Source organism: Dermacentor andersoni, chromosome 1 (assembly GCF_023375885.2).
Source record: "Dermacentor andersoni chromosome 1, qqDerAnde1_hic_scaffold, whole genome shotgun sequence".
NCBI classification, from domain to species: domain Eukaryota; kingdom Metazoa; phylum Arthropoda; class Arachnida; order Ixodida; family Ixodidae; genus Dermacentor; species Dermacentor andersoni.
This window is the reverse complement of record NC_092814.1, coordinates 15,641,069-15,664,788: the sequence shown is the minus strand read 5'-3', so window position 1 is coordinate 15,664,788 and position 23,720 is coordinate 15,641,069. Positions and strand designations below refer to the sequence as shown.

The following is a 23,720-nucleotide window of genomic DNA, read 5'->3' as shown; positions in this document are numbered from 1 at the left end:
GACATCTTATCCTTGGCTCAAGAAATGAGAATTCTGTTCTCTGCATGGCTTTTGGGCTAGTGATTCAGCTCATTACCATGGGTTTGTAGCTCACGAGTACAAAAAACAGATAGTGAGCCATATCACGCTGCACACATTTCTTTTATTGTGTAAGAGTATTGACAGAAAATTTTTGTCTTGTTTTTATTTCTTTATTGGATGGCTGTCAACCCAGTAATTATGCTATGGAGGCTTAATTCTTTGAAATCACAACAAATAGTTACGTTACCCTTTAATGGGACCAGTTCTAAATGCATGCTTAGTGAAGTGCTGCTTCAGTCATGAAACAGGAGGCTATGAAAATGTCATTTGAATTTTGAATGGGTCGCATAAAAGGTGCTGCAATTGAATGTTTGTGGCGCTCTTGAGGATTTTACTATCTCATATAAAACATTTGCAGAAATCAGAAAATAGTCAGGACCCCCCATCCTTTTATGCGGATACTCCCAGGATGAGAAGTATACATGACACCAGTGTTGTGTCCTGTGGGCTTCTCGTTCTGCATCTAAGCGTTAACACCGCCAGGGCAGTGGCAGTCTTAACTGTTTTCACAGATGAAAACTACCTTTCCGTGTGAGTGGGCTTATATTTAGGGCTTGCATTCTTGAGCAATGCTCACCTCAACTAGTTTGTTCTGAAAGGGTTCATGCGTAAGGTCAGTCACCCCTTCTTACTCTAACCCTCACTTTATAAAGCTTCCCAAAGCAGAGCCATGCAGATAACTTTGTGGGTATTTTTCTAATGAGGATGATGAGGAATAGCAAAACACTGCAGGTCAACCATCATTGGTGAAATGAGACATGGTATGAATATGCACAGCTGCATATGCCATGAAGTGGCTGTCCACAACTGCGTTTGCGCCAGTCCTGGCTTGAATTTAATTTGTTATTGCTTGGAAAACAAAGAGGGAATTGCCTTTCCAATGATAAGCGCCATGCTAGGTCTATTTTTGTGCTGCAAATACACTTTGAAAAGGGCAGCAAGGCATCGTTATTGAACGACTAGAATATATTGTGCTCAAGTGAGCTGCTCTGTAGGCTCTGTACAGTGGAGTTTGCCAGCGACCTGTGCACCATCTGTTGCGGCACTGCCAAAACACTGGGAAAGTGGGCACCTGTTTGTCTCATGCAAAGGAATGCAGACATTGATTTAGCAGGCACGGCATGGTCGTTCCTTTTTCGGGAAGGTAGAAATGACATGTTCTAGAGCATGCGAGTCCTCAGAAATGTGACTGACAAAGGAGAGTGCCCACTATACTGCAGGCTGATCCGCTGCAAATACCAAAACTTCTTCGCATCAAGCATTGCAAATTTCATTATGTCTGTGAATTGACGGCTGCTCAGTTGACATTTTGCTTTTTCTTACAAGGATGTAGGCCAACACAGCCACACAATGATATTTCAATGAAGCATGCATGCTCACACAAACAAGCTACTAAGTGCTCCAGGGTGCAAACCATCCTAGGAAGCACCAAGTGCGAAATTACTCCCAGGATGCCTGTGAACCTGCACAACACACCATTTGAATTCTGGAAGATCATGCAATAGCACACTTTATTTAGCATGTTTAATTTTTATGAGCATATACCATGGTCGCAGTGGTTTCTCACTTCCGCAGCTGAAGTATAGACCCTTTTTGTGACAATCCCTTGGCTGCAGCCATGTTTAATCACGAGGTGACATGTCCATGGCTTGCTTCAGCTGCCTCCATACTTACAGTGGATGTGCAAGATGCCCAGTGTGGCTCAGCAAACCTCTGTTTCGGTGGATATCGTGGACTAGGTGGACAAGACAAAGCATTGGCCACAGCTTCAGAGCACATGTAAATGCTTTCTGAGCGTGTTACGCCATGTCAAAATGGCGCGAGCACCGTATAAGCGTATACGGGGCTTGTTTTAGAAGCGGTGCGCAAGATGTATTCCAATCTGTCCGAACTTTCTGCTTGTGAAATAAATCAAAATCAGTGTGTTTTACTTTTCATTCTTTATTTGGCAAACACTTTGAAGCAGTGGCTTGTCATGTTTCTGACTCTGTAAAGTTCTTCAGTGCGGCCACTATCTGATTGTTCATTTTCTGCGTAATTGCTCGCGGCTGTGCTTAGTTGCACACCCGTTCTTGCTGCAATCAAGGGCTCTGAAAGTAGACATTCTGTGCTTTGTAATAGCTTGTAGCAAAGATGAATTATAGCTAGACTTTTGCTTATTCTGTGTACTGTCACAATACGTTCAGCTTCGAACATTCGTGTGCTGTCGGTGTAGTTGCTGTCGCCCATGCTTTGGCACATTGATTCAAGTGTGTGCCCATGCACTTATTCTTGATACATTGGCGATAGAGTGGGCGTGTGTTAGCATGCGAGTTGAAGTGTATGCGTGTAGGTAACATGCGAGAAACAAGCGAGACTAACTCTTGCTGGTCTTTCAGGGTTGAAGTCCTTTCTTTGAAGGTTAGCGATAAAACTGTGGCGGATCAGTGAATTTTTTTATTCTCAAGGAAAGTCTAGCACCAAGAAGGGCCGGCAACACAGGCAGTCCTCATGTAGCAGCAGTCTATGAACTTGGTCACACAGATTCATTCCATTTCCTGATATGTTAGTCATTATTTTTGTAGCCAACTACTGCACACATTTTCCTTCTACTCTGACATCTTGCATCATGAATGGAGTACAGGGTGTTAGTGTACACCCAGTTGCATTTCCTACAGCTGATGGCACAGAAGCTGGGCAGAGGTGGTAATGGTTTCGTTTTCGTGCACTTTTGCCGAGGCACTGTGTGGCATGCCGCCGAAAGCGCCATCTCATGCCTCCGCAAACTGCTCAGGAAAAAGGGTCTAATGGTTGAGCCAATGAGCTGAAAAGGCAATAATAAATAATGAGATGTTTACTTATTGCAAAGTAATCTGGAGCCCATTTGACTGTTAAGTGTGCGACACCCTCTCGCACAATTTTCCTGGGCTCTGAGTTGCTTGAGCTAGCATTTAATTACATGCAAATCAGTTATGTGCCCTCCACAAAAAAGTTCAGAAACATACGGGTAAACAAGATATGAAAAGCGCTTGCCACGTGGCCTGCTGCATTGTGACACATAAAGTAAAAGTCCTCTCAAAGGATCTTGAAAGCACTGATATTGGTGCAATGACTGAATACATTGGAAAGTTCAGCTACTCTGCATGACAAAAACAAGGTGTGCGCGATTTTTGGAAAGAGTTATGACAAAAATGAAGTGTAGCATATTGCAAGGCACATAATGTGTGTTTCTCCGCACGGCCCTGCCACGTTGTTGCTGTAAGTGCTTGATTTTTTAATCTCCGTCTCAAGTGTGTTTGCGAGACAGCCTACCCTTTCATGCATAAAAAGTACCTCTGCGGGCGGATTGTTAGAATGCCCAGTGCAGTTAAAGGGACCCTGAAACAATTTCTACAATATTATGCAAACTAAGTAGTAAGGGTAGGTCCTGATAATTAAGTGACACATTTAAGCACTCTGCATGAAACATTTAATTTAATTAAACCTGTCAAAAGTTTTATTTAAAGTTTAAAATTTTTTAATGGCTCTAAAAATGTGCATCGCTACTGCTCGCAGTGGCGCCATTCCCCAGAGTTTTCAGCTACCTCATCACCATCTACGTAGCGGGCGCATGACGTCAATAGGGAGAGCTATCTGATTGGCTGCTCACATTGTATCATTCATAATATTTTCAACTTTATGGTGAACAAATGTTGTTAGTAATAGTTGGAAAATTTGGTTAACTAATTTATCATGACACCACTTCCAGCACATAGCAAGTGTCGTCTGCTTCTGTTAAAATGTTGATGTGAGCTGCACAGTCGGTGTTAGTCTCGACGTTTCTTTTTGCGAGCACCATGATGGCCCTGGTTGTGCTGTGGGCTGCAAATCAAGCGATTGGCAACATGTGTCCCTCTTTGAGGCAACAGGCGAGTGGAGTGGCTGCAGCTCATTGTGCTGTCTGTATCCGATCGGCGCGAGGATCTACGCATTTTGTGGCCGTCACTTCATGCCAAAGGATTACTACCACATTAGAGAGGTTTAGCCTGTCCTGTATTGCAGTAAATTTTGGCAGACTGGGCGTTTTGCCAGATGGGTGGAGGGGCAAATGTGAGAAGTCTTCAGTGCGCAGCCACCTGGTGATTCAGAGCTCAAGCAGACAAACATGGAGCTAATATAGCAGGAACCAAGTGTATGCTGTTTGTGTAAATTTACAGCAGTAGCGTAATGGTGAACATGCTGTATTTTTTAATGTTTAAAGTGTTTTAAACTTTTTTTACAGCAATATTAGGTCTTTGTTTGGCTAGTTAAGCTCTGCGCCACCAGGTAGCTGCATAGTGCAGGCCGCTCTAGGGATCCTGAAGGGTCTCTCCCTTGCCGGTACAAGGTGGGGACAACTACGTTACCATTACATATCTCACTCCCCACAGAGCGCATATCTGGTGCGCGCATATAGCATGAGTTTTTTACAACCAGAGGCACCTTGCGCACAATAGACAGGTCAGAATATGCATGTCTGTGCTCAGACTGTTTGCAGGCTCAAGCTACATTAATTTTGAAGAACCAAGTTGCGCATTCAGAAAAGACAACCACAGCAAAAGGCGACGGAGACGGAAAGAGCTCTTTCCACGTCCGTCGCCTTTTCCTGTAGTTGTCTTTTTTGAATGCGCAACTTGGTTCTTAAAGCAATGCATCAACTAGCCCAGCAAGAAGTTCTTCTAAACTACATTAATTTAGCTGTCACACGCTGTCTCCTGTCACTACAACTTCTCCTCAGTGGACTCCTCGGTGGCCATGCAGCTTGCCAGCCGCTTGGTATAGTATTTCTCATTGTGCACTGGGGACCCATCTTGCACTGTTTAAACTTGCTTTCTTTCATCATCCATGGAGAATACCTAAGTGACTTGCGATTCGCTGATGATGTTGCCTTGCTTAGTAACTCGAGGGACCAATTGCAATGCATGCTCACGGATCTGGAGAGGCAAAGCAGAAGGGTGGGTCTAAAAATTAATCTGCAGAAAACTAAAGTAATGTTTAACAGTCTCGGTAGAGAACAGCAGTTTACGATAGGTAGCGAGGCACTCGAAGTGGTAAGGGAATACATCTACTTAGGGCAGGTAGTGACCGCGGATCCGGATCATGAGGCTAAAATAATCAGAAGAATAAGAATGACCTGGGGTGCGTTTGGAAGGCATTCTCAGATCATCAACAGCAGGTTGCCATTATCCCTCAAGAGAAAAGTGTATAGCAGCTGTGTCTTACCAGTACTCACGTACGGGGCAGACATCTGGAGGCTTACGAAAAGGGTTCTACTTAAATTGAGGACGACGCAACGAGCCATGGAAAGAAGAATGATGGGTGTAACGTTAAGGGATAAGAAAAGAGCAGCTTGGGCGAGGGAAAAAACGGGAGGTAATGACATCTTAGTTGAAATCAAGAAAAATAAATGGGCATGGGCAGGACATGTAATGAGGAGGGAAGATAACCGATGGTCAATAAGGGTCATGGACTGGATACGAAGGGAAGGGAAGCGTAGCAGGGGGCGGCAGAAAGTTAGGTGGGCGGATGAGATGAAGAAGTTTGCAGTGACGACATGACCCCAATTAGTACATGACCGGGGTAGTTGAAGTATGGGAGAGGCCTTTGCCCTGCAGTGGGCGTAGCCAGGCTGATGATGATGGTGCGTACCCTCGTAGCTCTGACAAATCTTGATGAAGGGAGCGTCAAGGTTTATCAATCACTTTTTTCTTTAAGCTGACGGAGAGTGTGAAACTGCGTTTACATAAATGAATTTTGCGGTTTCCTTTGTCGAGGCCATTGAGAGGAGAAAAAAAAGAAACTTCTTACAGATCTCTAGGAGGGTAGAAAGTGAAATAGAGTAATAACCATGGGCGTGATCGGAGATCTTTGATCGATACGCGTTCTGTTCAATTGCTGCAACGTCACAAAGAGGCAGTACGCGAAATTTGTGAGAACGGGGTGGAGAGAGCAGCCAATCAGCAAACGGTGAACTCCCCGGAAGTTGACTTCCCTAGTTAGTCGTCTGCTTGCAGGCAGCATACTACAAATTGAAATATTTCTAGTCTTCCAATGAATGAAATCTTTATCTAAAAAATGTATTTTTTTCTTCTCAAGCTTAAACACGTTTTCAAATAGTAATACGTGGGACTGCTACAATTTATAACTATTAGTTTCTCAGCATCGTCCCTAGGTGGCGTCGTGCACAGCAAGGAAGAAAAAAAAGAAATGACGGGAACAGTGGCGCACTTTCCGAAAAAAAAAAAAAAAAAAGAATTATGGGGTTTTACGTGCCAAAACCACTTTCTGATTATGAGGCACGCCGTAGTGGAGGACTCCGGAAATTTCGACTACCTGGGGTTCTTTAACGTGCACCTAAGTCTAAGCACATGGGTGTTTTCGCATTTCGCCCCCATCGAAATGCGGCCGCCATGGCCGGGATTCGATCCCGCGACCTCGTGATCAGCAGCCCAACACCATAGCCACTGAGCAACCACGGCGGGTGCACTTTTCGAGAGGCAACAACATTCTAGTAGCTCGCTGGCACCCGATGTTGGGGTCGAGTTCGCCGCGCAACCAATGCACTATTTGCTTCGAAAAACAAAAGCAATGTCGGAATTCGCTTTCTGCCATTTCCTTAACCCTTTGAGGGTCAATGACTTAAATATACGGCGCCGCGAACAAGTCCAAAAATGGTTAATGCCGTATGTTTACGGCGCCGTCTGTACGTTTAAAAAGCGCGTCAATTTCCTAACTTTTTATTTTCTGTCGTGTGCTGCCACTATGTGGGAATACAGGGAATTTCTTTCGCACGCCTCCCTCTCTCAGTTTTGGTTGCATGGTTTATGTTAGAGCTAGTTTGCCCCCGCGCGTCTATATAGTACCGCTCGCGCATTGGCGCGCGTGAGGGTGGCGGTTTGGGTTTTGTTTTCGCGGGCGGTTTCGGCTTCTTGCGCTTGCAAAACTGATGGCTATCTCATTAGTAATTGCTCAAAGGGCAACTGCTTGTTTTTCGCTCGCTTAGTGCTCACAGGGGTGCGCATAGGAAGGATGCCGCCGTGCTTGCGTTTCCGTTTATTTTTTGTTTAGACTCGCGAAAACTTATTGCCCTAACTGGTTGGCGATAAGATGAAGATTAGCGGAAGTTTGTCAGACGTTTTGCTTTTTCGCGGGCGCACAACGAAACAGTTTTCTTGAGTGCGCGCACCTACGCAGTTCGATTACGCTATGGACGTACATATTGGTGTAAGATCAGGAACATTTGAGACGCGAAATATTCTCGTTTGTGGATTTTCAAAGCCTTGAACTTTGTGCATAAAAATGCATCAAATTTTTAATTCTGATAAGTTTATTTCCATTTTTATTGTTGTTATTCATGAGTGAAGAGTGCATATATACCAACGCAAGATATTTTTTTTTCTCACTTTATGGTCACCCTAGAAAAATCACGGTACAATTTTTTTTAAGTAAGTCCCTGACAAGAATTGGAATCTGCAATAAAAAAAATCGACCCTGGGCAGTCGCATATGGCCAAAACAAATCGACCCTCAAAAGGTTAAATGCATTTCGCACCTCCACTGCTCTCGTTCCTCCTCAAGCAATGCCAATGCAACAACTGAAGTTCCCACCACAAACGCCATTTTCTCCAGTTAAACTATGAATTGGATCCGAACGTGCCATTCCGCAGTGGAAGCCGCCATTGGATCGAGTGCAATCCACCTGACACGCCATGCGAGGCCGGTCTGGTAACAAGCATATGATTGCTCCAAACTTCCCAACTCCTGCCGCATTCAGCGCCTAGTAGACGACGTGCTCAGTTGCAAGATGATTGACAGGAGCGTGCCATCATTTTGACTTCACCAAAAAAGTGGCCGTGGCAGGCGACGTGTATGTACAGCGATCATGCCTTGTGCGGCATGCCTGCGTGCAGTGCAAAAAGGCAAGCTTATGTGAGATGGCCCTGCTCTATTGCTCACCTTTGTCGCACCATCACAAGTAGAGCCCAGCCTTTCTAATGAAGCTCCTTGTTTCACTCCTTTTCTCGTACATACAAAATTTACGAGGTTGTGTGTAGCACCTGTTTAGCGTTATGAGCCGATACTTGTATTTACTTGGGATACGTTTTGTGTGGTTGAGGCTTCTGGTTTGCTTTAATCATACTTATGCTGTTTATTAGCATGTAACTTAGTTGTAACTTGTAAGTTTTGCCTGTGTTTAGTCTGATGCATTGCCTTGCCATTATCATTTATAACCAGCATGAGCCTTTAGCGTTGCATGCTAGAAAGAGAAGCAGGAACATTCAGACACATATGATTCATGTCCATTTTGCAAGTCATGGAAAAACCACTCCACCAGAGGGATCACTCGAGTCTGCAGGTTCATCACTCGAGCAAATAGAAGCATCAGGTTCATCACTCGATCACTCGAGCAAATAGAAGCAATTCATATCATTAGGAATGAAAATCAGTTTGATGCATTGTTTTTTAAGGCGAAAGCCTTAAGTGGCTCGTTGCAATGGATTATACCCCAAAAAATTGGCATCTAGTCAAGTGGTTCAAAAAATATCAAATGGAGTGGTTTAAAAGAAGTTGACGAATGGTACAAAAAATATCGTAAGTAATGGCTCATACCCCAAAAGAAAAAAAAAATCTGGATTGGCTCATATCCCTGTAAGCAATCAAAGATGCAATGGTTGAATATGAATGAAGACATGAAAGAAAAAAGAAAGAAGGAAGGAAAATTGGTTTTCAGACCCTTTAAAACACTTGTATAGTTAAACTGAGGCTACTAATCATACCTGAAAACTCGATATGGCTGCAAACTCTATCCTGTTGGTCCCATTTGCGTAAAACGTGCCACTTTAAAAAAAAAAAAAATTATTCATGCTTTATGAAGCACCCAGTGCACTATTTGCTTTATTCTATAAGTACTCTTTAAAAAGGGCCTTGAAGTGTAATAGAACCAAGTGCTTGTCATCGCATACCAGATGCAGCGTAGTAGGCATCTGTTGCATTGCATACAGTAAACTAAGGCAGTTTTGGTTAAACCAAGGGATGTGGTCGTGCGCAGTCTGGTACATGGAGAGCGTGGCAGTTTCCTTCTACACATGGACTGTACCTCCAGAACATTTTCCTGAGCTGTTAGGAAGATGTTACATTGAAAGCAATGTTCAGGATGTGTTTTAGTTGTATGCATCTTGTACCCTACTGACCATGGGCAATGTTGAACAAGGGAAGCACCTGTACAGAACTAAGCGCTGCAGGCATATAATAAAGTTTGCATGTACTATGCCGACCACCTATTCATGATGTTGCACTCTGTTCTGACTGCTTGCAATGCCTGGCTTCATTTGCAAGTAAGCTTGGGCATAGACAAGTGCTGCAACAGGGCACTGTGTGGCAGTGTTTCAGTAGGTTTATAGCAATAAAAAGGCGACAGGTTGGGCACTAAACTTGAGCTGGTTTATTTGCATACCAAAGGTGCACATGTGCGCTTTGCAGTCAAGCCAGTTTGTTGCCTATCCTGACCTCCCCTGAAATCTTAAGTTAAAGAGGGGTGATAATTATGCTTATGCAGTAGCAAAAAGATCACTTGGTGTGAGGGCAATGCAAGAACAAAAGACGTGGCGGTGCCAGTTTAGTTTCTGCACCAGTTGTCCATATTGCCGTGGATTTTTTATGGTGTCTGTCGGGGTGTAGTTTATAAAAGGACTGTTATACAAGGTGCACCATAATTACTGTCTCTACTTTGATAGATAATTCTGCCTCTGATTTTTTAACATTTCTCCACGACCTTATGTCAAACATTTCTACATCTGCCTTCTGTATTTTGACTGTGTTTCATGCTGGTATTTTTTGCGAAATGGCAAGCTCTGGATCTCATTGACCCGCAATATCATCATTGAGCAAGGCCGCACACTCTCTTTCCAAGAACCACATAAAAATTCACTGCAAGATTGTCCAATGGGTTCTCAAACGTGCCACTGCAGTGGTTGTCCTGCCTCTGCGGCCGCTTCTCACCTTAATAAAATTGCAAGGAAGAGAATCTGATACCAGTCACGGAGAAGCAGCATAATGCTGGCCTTGGTGCTGAATGTGTTGGTGACAACAATGAGAAGAGCCGTGAAAATGGACATCAAGGTGTTTCCCTATGAGCTGTTGAGAAGACGCAGAGATGAGAAAAATGCTGGTGGCATGGGCCGTGAATGGGGAACACTCTTCACAGATGAGAAAATTTTCATGGTAGAGGCCTGTCGGAACACTTTAGAACTTTCGTGTTTGTTCCAATGTCAGAGCTTGCTGATGCTGCCAGCGAGACTGTTTTTCGAAAATCGCATGCTGTCTTTATCATGGTTTCAGCTGGGGTAACCGCCACTGGCCGCTTTCCTCTTGTTTTTGGGACAAAATGCGCAATGATGAACCTTCACACGTACTTTAAAGGTATTCTAAAGCCTCATTCGCTGCCCTCATCCCTGTCCTACTTTGGTGAGTAGTCTTGGACTTAGCAGCAGGGCAGCGCATCAGCACAACAATAGAGTAAATCAACACCACAGCAGTGGTGTCAGGCCAGACTTCATTCCAGCTTACGAGTGGCTAGCGAACCACCCTGAACTAAACCCAATGGACTTCTGCTATTCTTGGAAATGGGGCTCGTGCCCTTTAAGCACACTAGCATAGTGGCCCTGAAAGCATCGCTGGAGCAAGCAGGGAGAAAAATTCTCCTGAGGAGACTCTGCGGGCCATAATTGAAGCTTGCCCAGATTGTTTAAAGGCTGGGATCAATGCCAAGAGCGTAGGTGTTGAATAAAATATTTTGTGTTGCATTCCTAATATATTGGCTAAATGTTCTACAAAACATTTCCCAAGATTTTTTAATTCCAAACGAAAATATTAGGCATACAATTTGCGACAGCCTTTGTAGTGCACTGTATAAAGGAACGATACACTCAACGTAGCAAGTTTTATCAACTTTTCCTGCTTTAAAATGGCTATAGTTAGTGAATATACTTTGAAATTCACGATGTTGCACTGACATATTGATGCTGCACTTTTGGTGCAAAGTAAAAGAAGGGTTGTCCTACATTTTCTTACCTCAAGCTTTTTTTGCTGCCAAATGAAGGCAAAGTGTTACAGAGACACCAGTGTTTCTCACTGGTGTCTCTGTAACAATTAGGTGTGTGCAAGAACAGGAGCTCTGCTTTTGCTATATATATTGTGTTGAATTTGCTTTTTTTTTAACAATATTCACATATCAAGAGTTTGAAATCCTTAAGAGGCTGCTTTAGCATCCTGTTGCAACAAGGGATGATGCACAGGGTATGTGAGCCCTTAGTTAAGATTTTGCTTGAACCACAGCTGCTGGGCTCTTTTCATGCTCTGTGAAGCACTTGTTACCCCAGCCCTCTAAAATGTAATGATATTAACCATGTATTCTCAGCATGAAATTGCTGACAGATGTGCCTGTAGAAGTCCTGAGAAACAGGTGAAACACACTTGTCCTTCTCATCCATGCTCAATGCATGCCTGTCCTTGAATTGCAGCCCGAGAAAGAAGAGGCCGAACGTCCATCTGAAGCCGAAAACTTGACGGATGGTCCTCCTGCCAAAAAGCCAGCACTGCAAGGTACTTTCCCGCCAGTTGTGCGACCAGTTTTGAAGGATCACACTGTAAACTTGTTGCTTGTGTGCTGGTCTTTGTTTGTATCTTGTAGCCTTTCCACTTTGGAAAATCATATTCCTGGAAGTAGGTTGCGAGGGAAAATCGCCCAGCGCCAAGGTAAACAGGACAATCTGTTTTGACCTAGTGATCACAGCTGCTAAGTGCAGGGGTCTTGCTGCACACCACCTTTATTCACTTGCTTGGCTCGAAAGATTACTTTTGATTGTAAAACCTGTAATGTAGCTTTTGCTTATCTTCTTCCCATTATGGTTGAGGTAATGTAAGCTGCATTTTGTGTACATTTTGCACGGCAAGCTAGCTATTGTGAAGTAGTCTTTTTGCAAGTGTCTTCTGTTGGTGGCAGATGGAGTTTTGTGACAAAGGACTGTACCTGCATACAAATCTCTCTTTTTTTTTCTCCTTCTTCTTTTCTCTTTGGCACTGGGTGTGTGTTTTTTAGCACCAGAAGAGCTGCATCGACTGATGGCTGCCTTCCACAGCACCCCCCCTACCCCCAAACTGGCAGGTGTAGGTAGTGCCTCTGCGATTGGGCACCTGCCAAACACACAGCTGCCTTAACTTTTCCAGGTGACACTATGTTTCTGTGATGCAGTAAAAATGTGCACTACCTTCTCTGGATTAATGGCAGGCTAGCCCTGCAAGAAGACTGTTTTCATTTCTCTCTACTGCGTTGCTTAAAGGGACTATAAACATTTTACATCAACCAGCAAGCTCCAAATTTTGCTATGTCTGATAAAAAAAATTCTCAAATTATTGCGAATTGCACCGAGAAAGGTCCTTTGTGCCATCTGGTTCCAAAACGGCATTTCAGGAGAAGATTGTACAAAGCCTGTGCCTCGCTAGTAAAACTAAAAACCAAAATGTAAAGTGCAGTGTCATCATCGTCAGATAATAGAGGTGCACTGAGCGGCCATAGCCACGGATATAGCCAATGCCATCGATCCTCCATTTGCTGTTTTCGTTTTGTTGTATTTCTCTCTGGTGGAGGTTCCAACGTTCTTCCAATGTGCGGTCTTGTTTGTGCCATTTGTGGTGAGTTCTGTATTCCTCACACTACTGTGGTGTGTAACTCACTCAAGAAGGCTGTTGGGTCAAAAAGCAGCTTCAGATAATGTTCGGTTGCACATTGTTTAGCATAGTTGTGGACTGTGCCACTTTATAGACTCCTCCTACTCAACCACTGGTTAGGAGGAGAAAAAAGAGAGGGAAAAGATGGGGAGGCCAATAATTTGCCTATCAGCCTGGGGGCCTTTTTTGCAACTTTGCACGATTGCAAGAGCAGATCCCTTGGTTGTAATTTAAACAGCTCTCGCATGATCCGGCACACAGTTATGTCTTTGCACGTTAAAAGTAATCTCTGGATATGTTCACTTTAACTTTGGTTTAGTCGTGCACATCCTGTAGGGTGTGATGTTCCCTACACCTCACGTCTTTCCTCCATAATATTTTTTTGTAATATTTAAATGGTAGAAGTGGTCAGCTTTTTGCCACAATATGCGCACAGGGACAGGAATTTTATTAAAAATTAATTAAGCTGGCCCTGTAACTTTTACCCGAATTCCACTTTTATAAGCATAAAATTGACTGCTAATTTGTTGACTATTTCAGTTAATATTGGGACCATAAAAGGCCTTAGTTCTTGTGCTCATTTATAATTGTCGTATTGACAAATATTTTACAATTTTTCATTTCTGTATATTAGGGTAAAAACAACTTCAAAAAATAAAGAAAAAGCAAATACAGCTGCTGAGTGATTTTTTATGGCACAATTTGTTGGATCCATTGATTATATGGGTGTACCCGTGTGGTACACCCATATAATTAAAAAAGAAAGAACGCGGCAGAACGAATCTCACACTGACTGTCGATGGTAGTGTGTTAGCATTGAATCAATATAGCAACAAAACTTATTGCCATAGTCGAAATGAGTTGTGTATAAAGCGTGTACTACAGCAGAATTGCTCTATCGTGCTTCCCTAAGAATGCTCGTCGCCATCTAGTGTTGTCGTTGTGGAGCCTGCGCGTGGCCTCCACAATGCATGGTATGTGTGGGAATGCTGAGAAAGATGCAACAACTGGTCTCCTCTCGTGCATTTTTCTGGACTCGCTGCCCCATATAGTAGTGCAGCCAAGAAGCCCGTGTGGGGCCTCTGAGAAGCGTGGCATGCTGGTGGCTGCGAACGTTGAGAATTGTTCCTTCGAGCCGCACACACCCAGTGCGTTCATGGCGCAGCTTGTTAAAGCATTGGTGTGAAAGGGGGTACATACCCATTGCATTTGTGGCGTAGCCTGTGAATGCATCAGGTTTCTCTCCTGGAGGAGCCCTTGTGATGTGGGGTTAATTCCACTCAACATCAGAAAAATTTAAGGATTTTTTTTCGTCGGTGTAGAACAGCCCATTTCCTGGCACATACTTGGTTGCCCAAGTTGACATTGATGAGTGGCGCACACCTGCTGGCACACACCCAGTGACCCAAGTTGGCATCAAATAGTTGATTGAACACCAGCGCAGACTGAGTGGCCCAGTGCCTCAAGTCGAGGAGTTTCTTCGAACAGCATTACACACCCAGTCCCGCATCTAAAGTGATCGCCAAGAAGGACGTTTGTTGAAGAGCAGCACATATGTACACATCGCCACATACTTGGTGATGCAAGTTGGTCTGACTGTTGGTTTCGAATCACGTTCCTTCGGCACTGCAGCCCAATGCACTGCCAATTTGACCACGGACTAAACATTGGCACAGGTAGGTGGGAAAACAGTTAAATACAAACAAACATACATTGATAGAAACATAGATCCATAGCCCCCGGAAAGTGTGGGAATTACCCTAAATATGCTAACGCATTAATAGATTCACGTAAGCAGTACGAATGGCACTAAAGCAACGCGGCACCTTGCCAGCTTCGTTGTCTCCCATTTTCTGGACACTTATGGCAGTTTGCCTTGGTTTCCCTGCTGTGCAACGGGAAGATTTTTTTGACGACGAAAAAAAGGGTACAAGCGATATTTTGCCATTGTTGCCTGCTCCACACCTTGCTGGCTTACCCTAGCATGTCACTGCTGCCAACCAGATTTTTGTAACAAGTGACAGCCGCTGTCAAACCTCTAGCATGAACGAGATACGAGGCAAGTTCAACTCGAGCCTGCGTCCGGCTACTGCTGCATTACATGCGAGACACATTTGCGTGCTTTGCAACCTAGTTTCTGACTTGAGCAAACTGATGCAATTAAAATGCTTTTAGGGAGTTAAAAAAAAGATGCATTTTGTAATTGTCAGCGGGTGATTTTAATGCACCATTAGCTATGGCTTTGGGGCGAAGCGTGATAGGCCGAGCGGTAGAGAGCGGCTTGCTCCCAAAATATTGTTTGGTGGAGCGCTGTATGCCACACCATTGCACGAAGGTTGTTGCTGGTGCTTTCATTCCTTCAGAGAAAACGTATGTTTGCACGTTCCGAAAGTGGGCGGAAAAAGTTACGTGCAGTGCCATGCACACATCGCCGTAGCAGAGTGTGTTGTATGTGCATAATCTAGACAAAATTTGCCCAAAATTACATCCGTCATAGCTTACAGTCTGTTTAGCCAGATCTCTTAGAAGTGGTGCTTGTTGCATGAATAATAAATATCGGCAGACCAAACTCGGAAGAATGGTCGGTCATATGTCCGTTGTAATAGTCGTGGACTATCAAATATTGTCCTATTTGATTTGGTCCTCGAATAGAATAGTCACTATTTGAATATTTGAATATTTTTCAAATAGTTCTTGAATACTTTACTCAACCAGGTGTGATCAAACATGAAGCAAAAACAGTGATAACTGCATCCTGGCAGTCATAATGGACATGCACGCTAGAATTTACACAGTAGAACATGTTGTTTTGTAGGAGCCAGATTGCTCAGGCTTAACAGTGATCAATTCGCACTCTAATTTCGCTCAGCCATGCCACTCAGCATTGAGTACTTTCTTGTCACTACACCTTTCACCTGTGTGTTTTCTTGGGAGCAAATCTGAATACACTTTGTTACAACACCAATTATTTTATATAACAGTGGCACCATCAACTGCGGCCATTCGAACTAGTCGGCATTTTTTTTTTCCTTTGCCGCAGACTATGCCCACATGCCATCTGGTCTTGTGCACAAACGTTCCACAGAGTATGCTAACAAATTGCTTATTTTTTTCCTAATGCTTATATGTTTTGCTTTCAGTACGCTGTTTTGTAATGGGCAATATTTAATGAGAAGCAATTTACTAACGTTGCGAATGCTAAGATGTGAACATCATTTTATAAATGGTGAAAAAGGCTGTTTAATACATAAAAAATATTAAAATTTTATTTGCTTTTTCCAGCATTTGATTTGGTCTCAATTTATTCGTCGCGTACCCGTACTGGTTTACGAGCTGCTTTGAATGCTCATCAAGCAACTGCACCTGCATAGTATGGCAAGCACAGTGAGACTATTCAAACCAATTTTATTGCTCTGCCAAACTGCATAAACTTGAGCAAGTGCTTTACTATAATATAGAAAGCTTGGTCACATGACACTTTCTTTGCCTTGCTGAAAATGTGCATTGTTTGCTCTGTTTCTTTCCCCATTAATGTTAATGATAATCAGTGAAAAATAGTTGTAGTGTTTAGTATGCTTGCATTGGTCACAGTGTTTGAGTAGAATTTAGCAAAAGGCCTTTTGCTGTTCATATATTGACTGGCCAGAACTTTTATTTGCCATCCTGAACGTGTAGTAATGCAGATATGAACTTTTCTACAGTCGTCTTGCATTCAAAGTTATGGCCTAAATACTTGTGATGATGTCTGCCACTGTGGGAGGGAGGGGGGGTCTTTAGTTAGCAGCAGAACAAATAAGGGAGGCTTGGATATGGCATGACATCAACTCCACATAACATTAAATTTCACCTCTACTGTGCAAAATAAATATATGAGTGTCCCTACTCCAGTTGAAAACATTATTAAAAATATAAAAGTACAGCAAACCTCATTAGCTGTGTTAGCAAGATGCTGCCCACCTGCAACTAATGAATGAGACACTGGGCTAACGTTACCAATGATGTTACTGATAGGGAAAGAAGTAAGGGCCTTGGTACCATCAAGTTGTCCAGGGGATCAAGTCACAATGGATAGCCAAGGAGAACATGAGCTGAACAGTCAGAGCACATGGTTGTGGGCATTGTCAGGATTCCTTTTCATGTTGTAGTTAGCCAGGCACTATGCATGCATTGCTTCTTGTAAAGGCCAACTCAACCGTCATGCATTTTGTGCATGGGACGTGATGTCAAGGAATGCAATCCAGGCTGAAAATGAAGCCATGCCAGCCACTAACATTTTTTGTTTTTTGTGCTTGGTTCTCTCCACAACATACTGAATCTTGCTCAACCAATTTGCTTACATACCAGCCTTGCGCCATTACTGACAGTTTGCTGGAAAAGGGATGGTGGCAGCTGTAGCCATACCTGCCAAATTATATTTTATTTAAAATGCTAGGTTTTTAGTGCACATTTAAGATTGTCATATTATAAAGTATTTTAAGATTTTTATTTGCATATAGCTGAAGGTAAAAACAACCTTATAAAGAAAAAAGCAAGCACAGTTACTGAGTGGTCACTTATGGCCCAATATGTGGAACCCATTGATTATGTGGGCGTACCCATGCAGCAGCGACATCAACTGACAGAACCAATGTATAATGGGAAATAAACATTTCTGCTTGTCTGTGGCCCAGATCATTGTTTCTACGACTATATAGAATGAGTGCCTGTTCACAGCATCCCTAGAGAACAAAGTGTGCGAATTTCTAATGGACGGTGAACGTATTGAATAATCAAATTATTTCAAGTATTTTTTGCCAAATTTTTGTACATTTTGCCTATCACTGTAGTATATATTGAATTCGAAGGCTTGAAAGTCTGTGTATTGGAGGCCTCTTTATCGCAACACTGGCAGTTACGGTATTAAAGGACTGACAAATGGTGTTATGGTTATTACAATGGCCAATTGCAGTACCATCCAGGGTGCCCAATCTTGTAGTGCTTAAGCAACAAATGGCATGGAGCCTTTCTTTTTTTAATTATTTCGGTCTGTAATGAAGATTCCTATGCTGGATGGAAACTGACAATTTTGCGTGATAGTGACTCTATGCTGGTATGAGAAAGAAACCGCCAACAAATGTGACCCCAGCCATAAGAAATAATCTTCATCGTAGCAATCGTCATGTGCTTCCGGAACTGTTGAATTATTTCTACGATAATGAATGTGTAATTTTTTGACTGTCCGGTCACTTCCAAGCCAAGGTGCACCAGCAGCTTGGCAGTGCCTTTATGCATGGAGACTGTACGGCACCAGAAAGGGCATTTTGTATTTCACAGTGAGACCACCACCACACTGCTACAAACCTGTGTGTGTACAAAAGGTTGCTTGCATATGGGATGCCTACGTAAACTTTTGTTACATTGTGTCATGCATTCAGAAGTGTGTAAATGCATATAAAATGTACATAAATTTTTTGAGCAAGAAAAAGCATGGTGTACCTTGTGACAGCTAACTTGCGTACACCAAATTGTGATCACAAGAGGTTGCTTTGGTGTTAGTCTCAAAGTTTCACAGTAGAGTGTTGGAGCATGCAGTTTTCAGTGCCAATTTAAAATGCCTCTTTGAACTGCCAACATCCTCTTGGATTTTATCAATATAAAGCACATTCTTTTCATTTTCACCATAATCTCGGGATGTGTTCTTGACAGTCCCTTTAAATGGTTGATTGTTGTGTTTATAGTCCCTTTGAGGGGTCTTTGGTTGTGAGCAGTTATGAGAGAGGGAGGCTGTGTTTGATTCAAGCGAAGGTAAGGAAGGCAGACCACCTTTTGACAGTTGCAAATTTTGTGACATGGTGGCTATAAAGGTTAGGTACACTCCATATATGTAAGTGTCTAACTTGGGTTGTTAGTGTGAATGGGAGGAGCCGTGCTGTAGTGGCCTTCTTTGCTATGCTGTGCTATGAATGCCCTTGGCAGCAGCGCTGTTTCTAAAGACTTGCCGTCTTTTTTCTGTCTTCCTGGTGAGTCTTTGCAGGTGTTGCCTTCAGCTGCTGCGCGCCTCCACTTTTTGAAGGCACCCCATCATGCCTGAGTCGGACACCTTAGCTTTGACACCCTCCCCTCACCCACTTCCCTAGTATATATCTTGTAGATGAAGGATACAATGTCCTGGTCAATAGTGTGTACCATTTCTTAGCATGACCACGTATGCAAGTTGTGAAGCTCATTGAGGTCATTGGCACTGATAAAAGCAGACATGCAAGTTAGCATTTCTTTACTTACATGTTGTCTACTGCCAGTCTTGTGTTTAGTGCTTGGAGGGAGTAAATGTTGTCACGCTATTCCTTTGGCAGGGTGTTTTGCCCTCATTCTTGTTCCATCTGTTACATCTTGCATATTGGCTGACAGAATGTGCTCTCGGGCAGACTACAGTAACTGATAGTTGTCTGCATGCCAGAGCTGATAGAAATAGCAAAGCTACGACAATCCTTGCTTGGGTTGGTCGAAATGAACTCGCTGCATGTCCAGCACATAACTTGTATCTTTAATGACAAACCATTGGGCATAAGTAAGGTGAAAAGTGCTAGGATATCTCAGTGAAAACCTTAGCAGTTCTGCTTATTGGGACATGCCAGTATATGGGAGGAACTTGTGCTGTTTGGTGTTGTTTGGCCTCGTGTCTTGATTGCCATGTTTTTTCTCTTTTTTGTGTCTTTTTTACACCATTTAGTCGAGAGAGGGCGTGCGGTGCTTCTCACGGTGTTGACACGATGCGTTGCGAATGTGACAATGACTGGAGAGCTGGCGGTAATGGCCACCTTCAGTCTGCTTTCTTCGTTCTTTCTTGTTTTTCAGGTGATAAGCTGTGGTTAAGTGCTCGCCTTGCTTTTGGGGTACTGAGTTGGCCAGCTAGGGCATCCCAAGCAAGTGCTTTGCTTGTTGTTGAAAAGCCATAGAGTGAAGCATGCTCTGTTTGAGGCTCCAGGAGGCTTGTCCTTTGCATATTGCTACCTGGCGTGACTTGACTCAATTGAAATGGAGCTACCTGCTTGGGATTTAGATCTGATTAAGTGGGAAGGGGTTTACAGAACAATAAGACAATAACATTGACATGGCCTATATAATAGGTTTTTACACATTAAGACAGCACTTGTTTTATGGTGCAGTTAGGTAATTTATACAAGCTTTATTCTGCAGTCATAGTAGTGTTAACATATTTGCAGTCCAGTTTTCAATAGGTGCAAGCAGTGAAATAGGCCTGACCTCCATTAGCCTGCTTATAATGAACCTTAATAGGATGAGATCTGAGTGGGCCAGCAAACGGTAAAGAAGCAAGTTGATGCCAAGGGCATAGTTTGAAAGGCTCAATGTGGGATGCACTCTGAAAATTTTCATCATTGTTGCCAGACTTCCTGCTGTTATGTCAAATGTCTGTTTCTAGTAGCCGAACCAGGTTAGTGTATGTTGCCTACAAAACTGTTTGGCCACATGTCTCGTGTTGGCTCGTGAAGGCTCTGACTGCTCCATTTATGTATTATTTGCAGTTCTGCTGCTGCAGGAAAAAAATAAGCTTCTAAAAGCCGAATTCTCGTGAAAACTAGTCAAATTTAAAACCTTACTGCTCAGTGAAGTGTGCCGATTGTTACAAGGCACAAGGCCACTTTGAATCCTTTGTGCTAGTAGCAGCAATTTGTACATGGCAACATTTTCATGCATTCAATGTTTCTTGGATTTTCCAACATTCCTAAAATGTTGCTTCACATCATGGGCTTTTGGGGTGTACAGAAGGAATGGCCTAATCCTGACGAGTTGATCCATCAAGTGCATCTTGTAAGTTTATTTAAAGTTCAACTCGTGCGCTTTTTCACCTTCCATAATTCCTTACGGAAGCTCTTGCTTAGTGTGCTTTGGTTGCACTGGAATCTGGGCACTGCTTGCTGGCCAGTGATCGCAACGAGTCCACCACTGGGCAAGCCAGGGTGGTTAACAGTGGCAATTAACGAGTGCAACCGCTGTCATCTTGTGGCAGACAAGTTACTATTTGTTCAACCTCGTGCATTAGCTTTAAAGGAGTACTGACAATTAACAGACAGCTGTTGACCTAGTAGCATGGTGCGAAGCCTCGGTGTCATTAACGCACAGCAAATAATTGCATTACCGTTCAAAGCGATTAGTTCAAAATGCCTGCAGAATACAGTCTGGCTGTGGAAAACACAGTGACATATCCAGATGGAGGCTGAAGCTAAAGGTGGTGGTCACGTGGTATCGGATGCCACTGAGGCATGTACCAACACCATTACTGTGCTGCCGAAAGCCGAGCCCATGACAAGGGGGAGGCCTAACTCAGTGGCTGGCTCTTCCAATGCCCGTTCCTATTGCTCGGTTTATGTGTGCTTTCTTTAGAGGCACTCACTGCTTGAGTACACTCTCACTGGTGATGGTGCCTCCATTATGAGCCTCATTCCTTGGCGCTGTGGCTGTTCATACGTGCTGCGGTGGGTACACTTATAAATACTTTTGTGAAAAAAAAGCCACTTGTTTGGTTCCTGCAACAGGTGACGAAGGGACAAAGGATTTAGTCTCATTGGATTGGCTGCAGAAACATTAACGGGCCTCCTACTTGCGTTTCCGTGAGCTAAACAGGAAGCTCCTCTTAGAATCATCTGCGTTGCATCTCGTGGGTGTCATATTGTTAGGGCACTTCTTTATATGCTGTGTCGGCTTATTTGATTTCCCCTTGAGTAAAAGTGTACTGTATCCTGTGCTTTGGCACAGTATAATCCCATTCACATAAATAATTTCTCTATCCCCTTCGGCACACTTATGTGCACACCTATGCACGCCATGATCAACATCATCACCAGCCTATCTTTATGTCCACTGCAGGCCCTGCGTCCTCCACCCTGTCTTGTGCTAGCTGGTTGCAACTTGTGCCTGCAGATTTCCTAACCCCACTTAGTCTTCAGCCATCCTCACCTGTGCTTCCCTTGTCATGCCATGATAGTGAGCTGTAATTGTCATAGATTAGCACAAATTAATAACGGACACAAAAAAGCAAAGTGGACAAGGACAGGCACCACTAGCAACTATTGTAATGCCACCCACCAATATTTGTACCGTTTGTTGCACATGCGCACCAGGACATCATGTCTTCACAAGGGAAGAAACCGTGACGCAGGGCTCTCGTGTATCAAAGAGCAGCTTGCATGAATTTATACTTGGACGAAGGCAAACTTATCGAAGCTTCGCTAATACAAATAGAGGCGTCCTTTTTGATAAGGAATGCCTCCAGAGCCAGCTGAGATGTGCAAATTTTTATGCTGCCTAGGATCTTTGTCTCCTGAAGTCGTGGCTCGCAGCCACTTGCAGAAACGTGTACGACCAAATGTGCATGCTTATCCTCTTACTTTTTGAGCATGCTCCCCGAAATGGTCATTAACACACCTTTCCGTCTGGCCGATGTAGATTTTCCCACATGACATTGGGATGGAGTAAATTACTCCAGTGGAGCAATTTACAAAGGGACACTCGTGCCTTGTTTGGCATCCGCGTTTATCTTGGGCACAGATCTGAGCACAGGGCTTTTTCAGTGCATATGACTGCGCACATGTGCAACAAATTGTACAAATATTGGTAAGTGGCATGAGAAGAAGCAGTTGCTAGTAGCATCCGACCTTGTGCACTTTGTTCTTTGTGTCCATTATTAATTTGTACTAATCTACCATAATTATAATGCAAGACTAACTAGCCCAACAGCCAGTCATGGTGATAGTGAGCATATGTAAATATTAGCTAAAATATAATGTTGAAACACTTCCGATTTGATCTGTGCTGCTGCAACTTTAATATGTGTAAATTGTTTTATGAAAACAAGTTGGAAAGCGCTGACTGTCAGTATGTCATCATGCAACGAGTTCATTGTATTCCACAAAGGCACATTCTTGAAGGGGCTGGATAGGTGGTACACACGAGTTCTCATGCATGACGCTCCTCTAGAGAGACGGTTTTGAAATGCTACGTTCTGTAAGCTTGACGAGACTCTGAAGAACTTCCTAATCTGTTCTTCAGCTGTATGCGTTTCCCACTTCTGAAAATGCAAGAAATGGAGTGAATTTTAAGTTAGATTTTCAATGGACAGAGTTAATTGGCACCTGACGGGGTTATACAAAGTTCTGACAAAGCCATGTGTATAAATGAAGCATTGATTCAATTCGTGAGCTATTACACCCTATGGGCTCAAACAAAGAAATAGGTAGCATCAGCTATACTTCACACATTTCTATACAGGCCCTTGAAGAAGAGAATCAGGCTTGCACGAAAGAGTGCCAGCGAAAAAAGCCCATTGTTTTCTATGGCAAATGGGTAACACAGCATTGTGAGTTAAAAGCTGTTTACCTGCGTACCAAAAGCGACAACACAGTGAAACCGCATAGTGAGCATTATGAGGAATGACAAAGTGAACCCGCTGTATTAAAGTCGTACCCACAGGACTGCAAGGACCAGACCATTTTGTTGAAAATAGTCATGTGGCACACGTACAAAAGAAAAATATGCCGACTGCCATGAAAACCAAATAATAATAAAAACATGTTTCAGTTCTCGCATAGAAGCTGTGTTCACAATCTTGTTTGCTGAAATGGAACGCAATGTAAATTTACACCGCAATGCACAAAGTTTCTCACCACTGTCAACTAAGCTTCAAAGTTCCAAACATGTCCCGCCCTCTGGTGCCTCCATATAACTCTTGTCAACAGCACCAAGCACGCTTGGAATATTGTACTATAAACAATCCTTTATAGGGGCACCCAAACCCAGCTCAATAAGTACACCACACACACTATTGCTTTTATTGAACCTTGCAGAGAACTGTCCTACTCGTATCTTGAGCTATGATATTTGGCCACAACGAAAGATGTGTGTCCACGGCATGGCCACAGC

General features: G+C 43.3%; 1 protein-coding gene across 14 annotated transcripts in view; it reads left to right on the top strand.

Annotated features, from left to right (window-relative positions):
- hfp (Poly(U)-binding-splicing factor hfp) overlaps window positions 1–23,720 on the top strand; it is a 158,378-nt gene that overhangs the window by 3,527 nt on the left and 131,131 nt on the right. For 2 of the 14 annotated variants that reach the window (XM_050193918.3, XM_050193913.3), the window contains exon 1: window positions 16,588–19,637. In XM_050193918.3, coding sequence (XP_050049875.1) covers window positions 19,421–19,637 — 217 coding nt within the window. In that variant the 5' untranslated portion in view covers window positions 16,588–19,420. Of the gene's footprint in view, window positions 1–11,596; window positions 11,679–11,766; window positions 11,832–12,174; window positions 12,303–16,586; window positions 19,638–20,567; window positions 20,613–23,720 lie in introns of those variants that run through there. The other 12 variants (XM_055061210.2, XM_055061209.2, XM_050193921.3 and 9 more) reach the window with 11 other exon arrangements.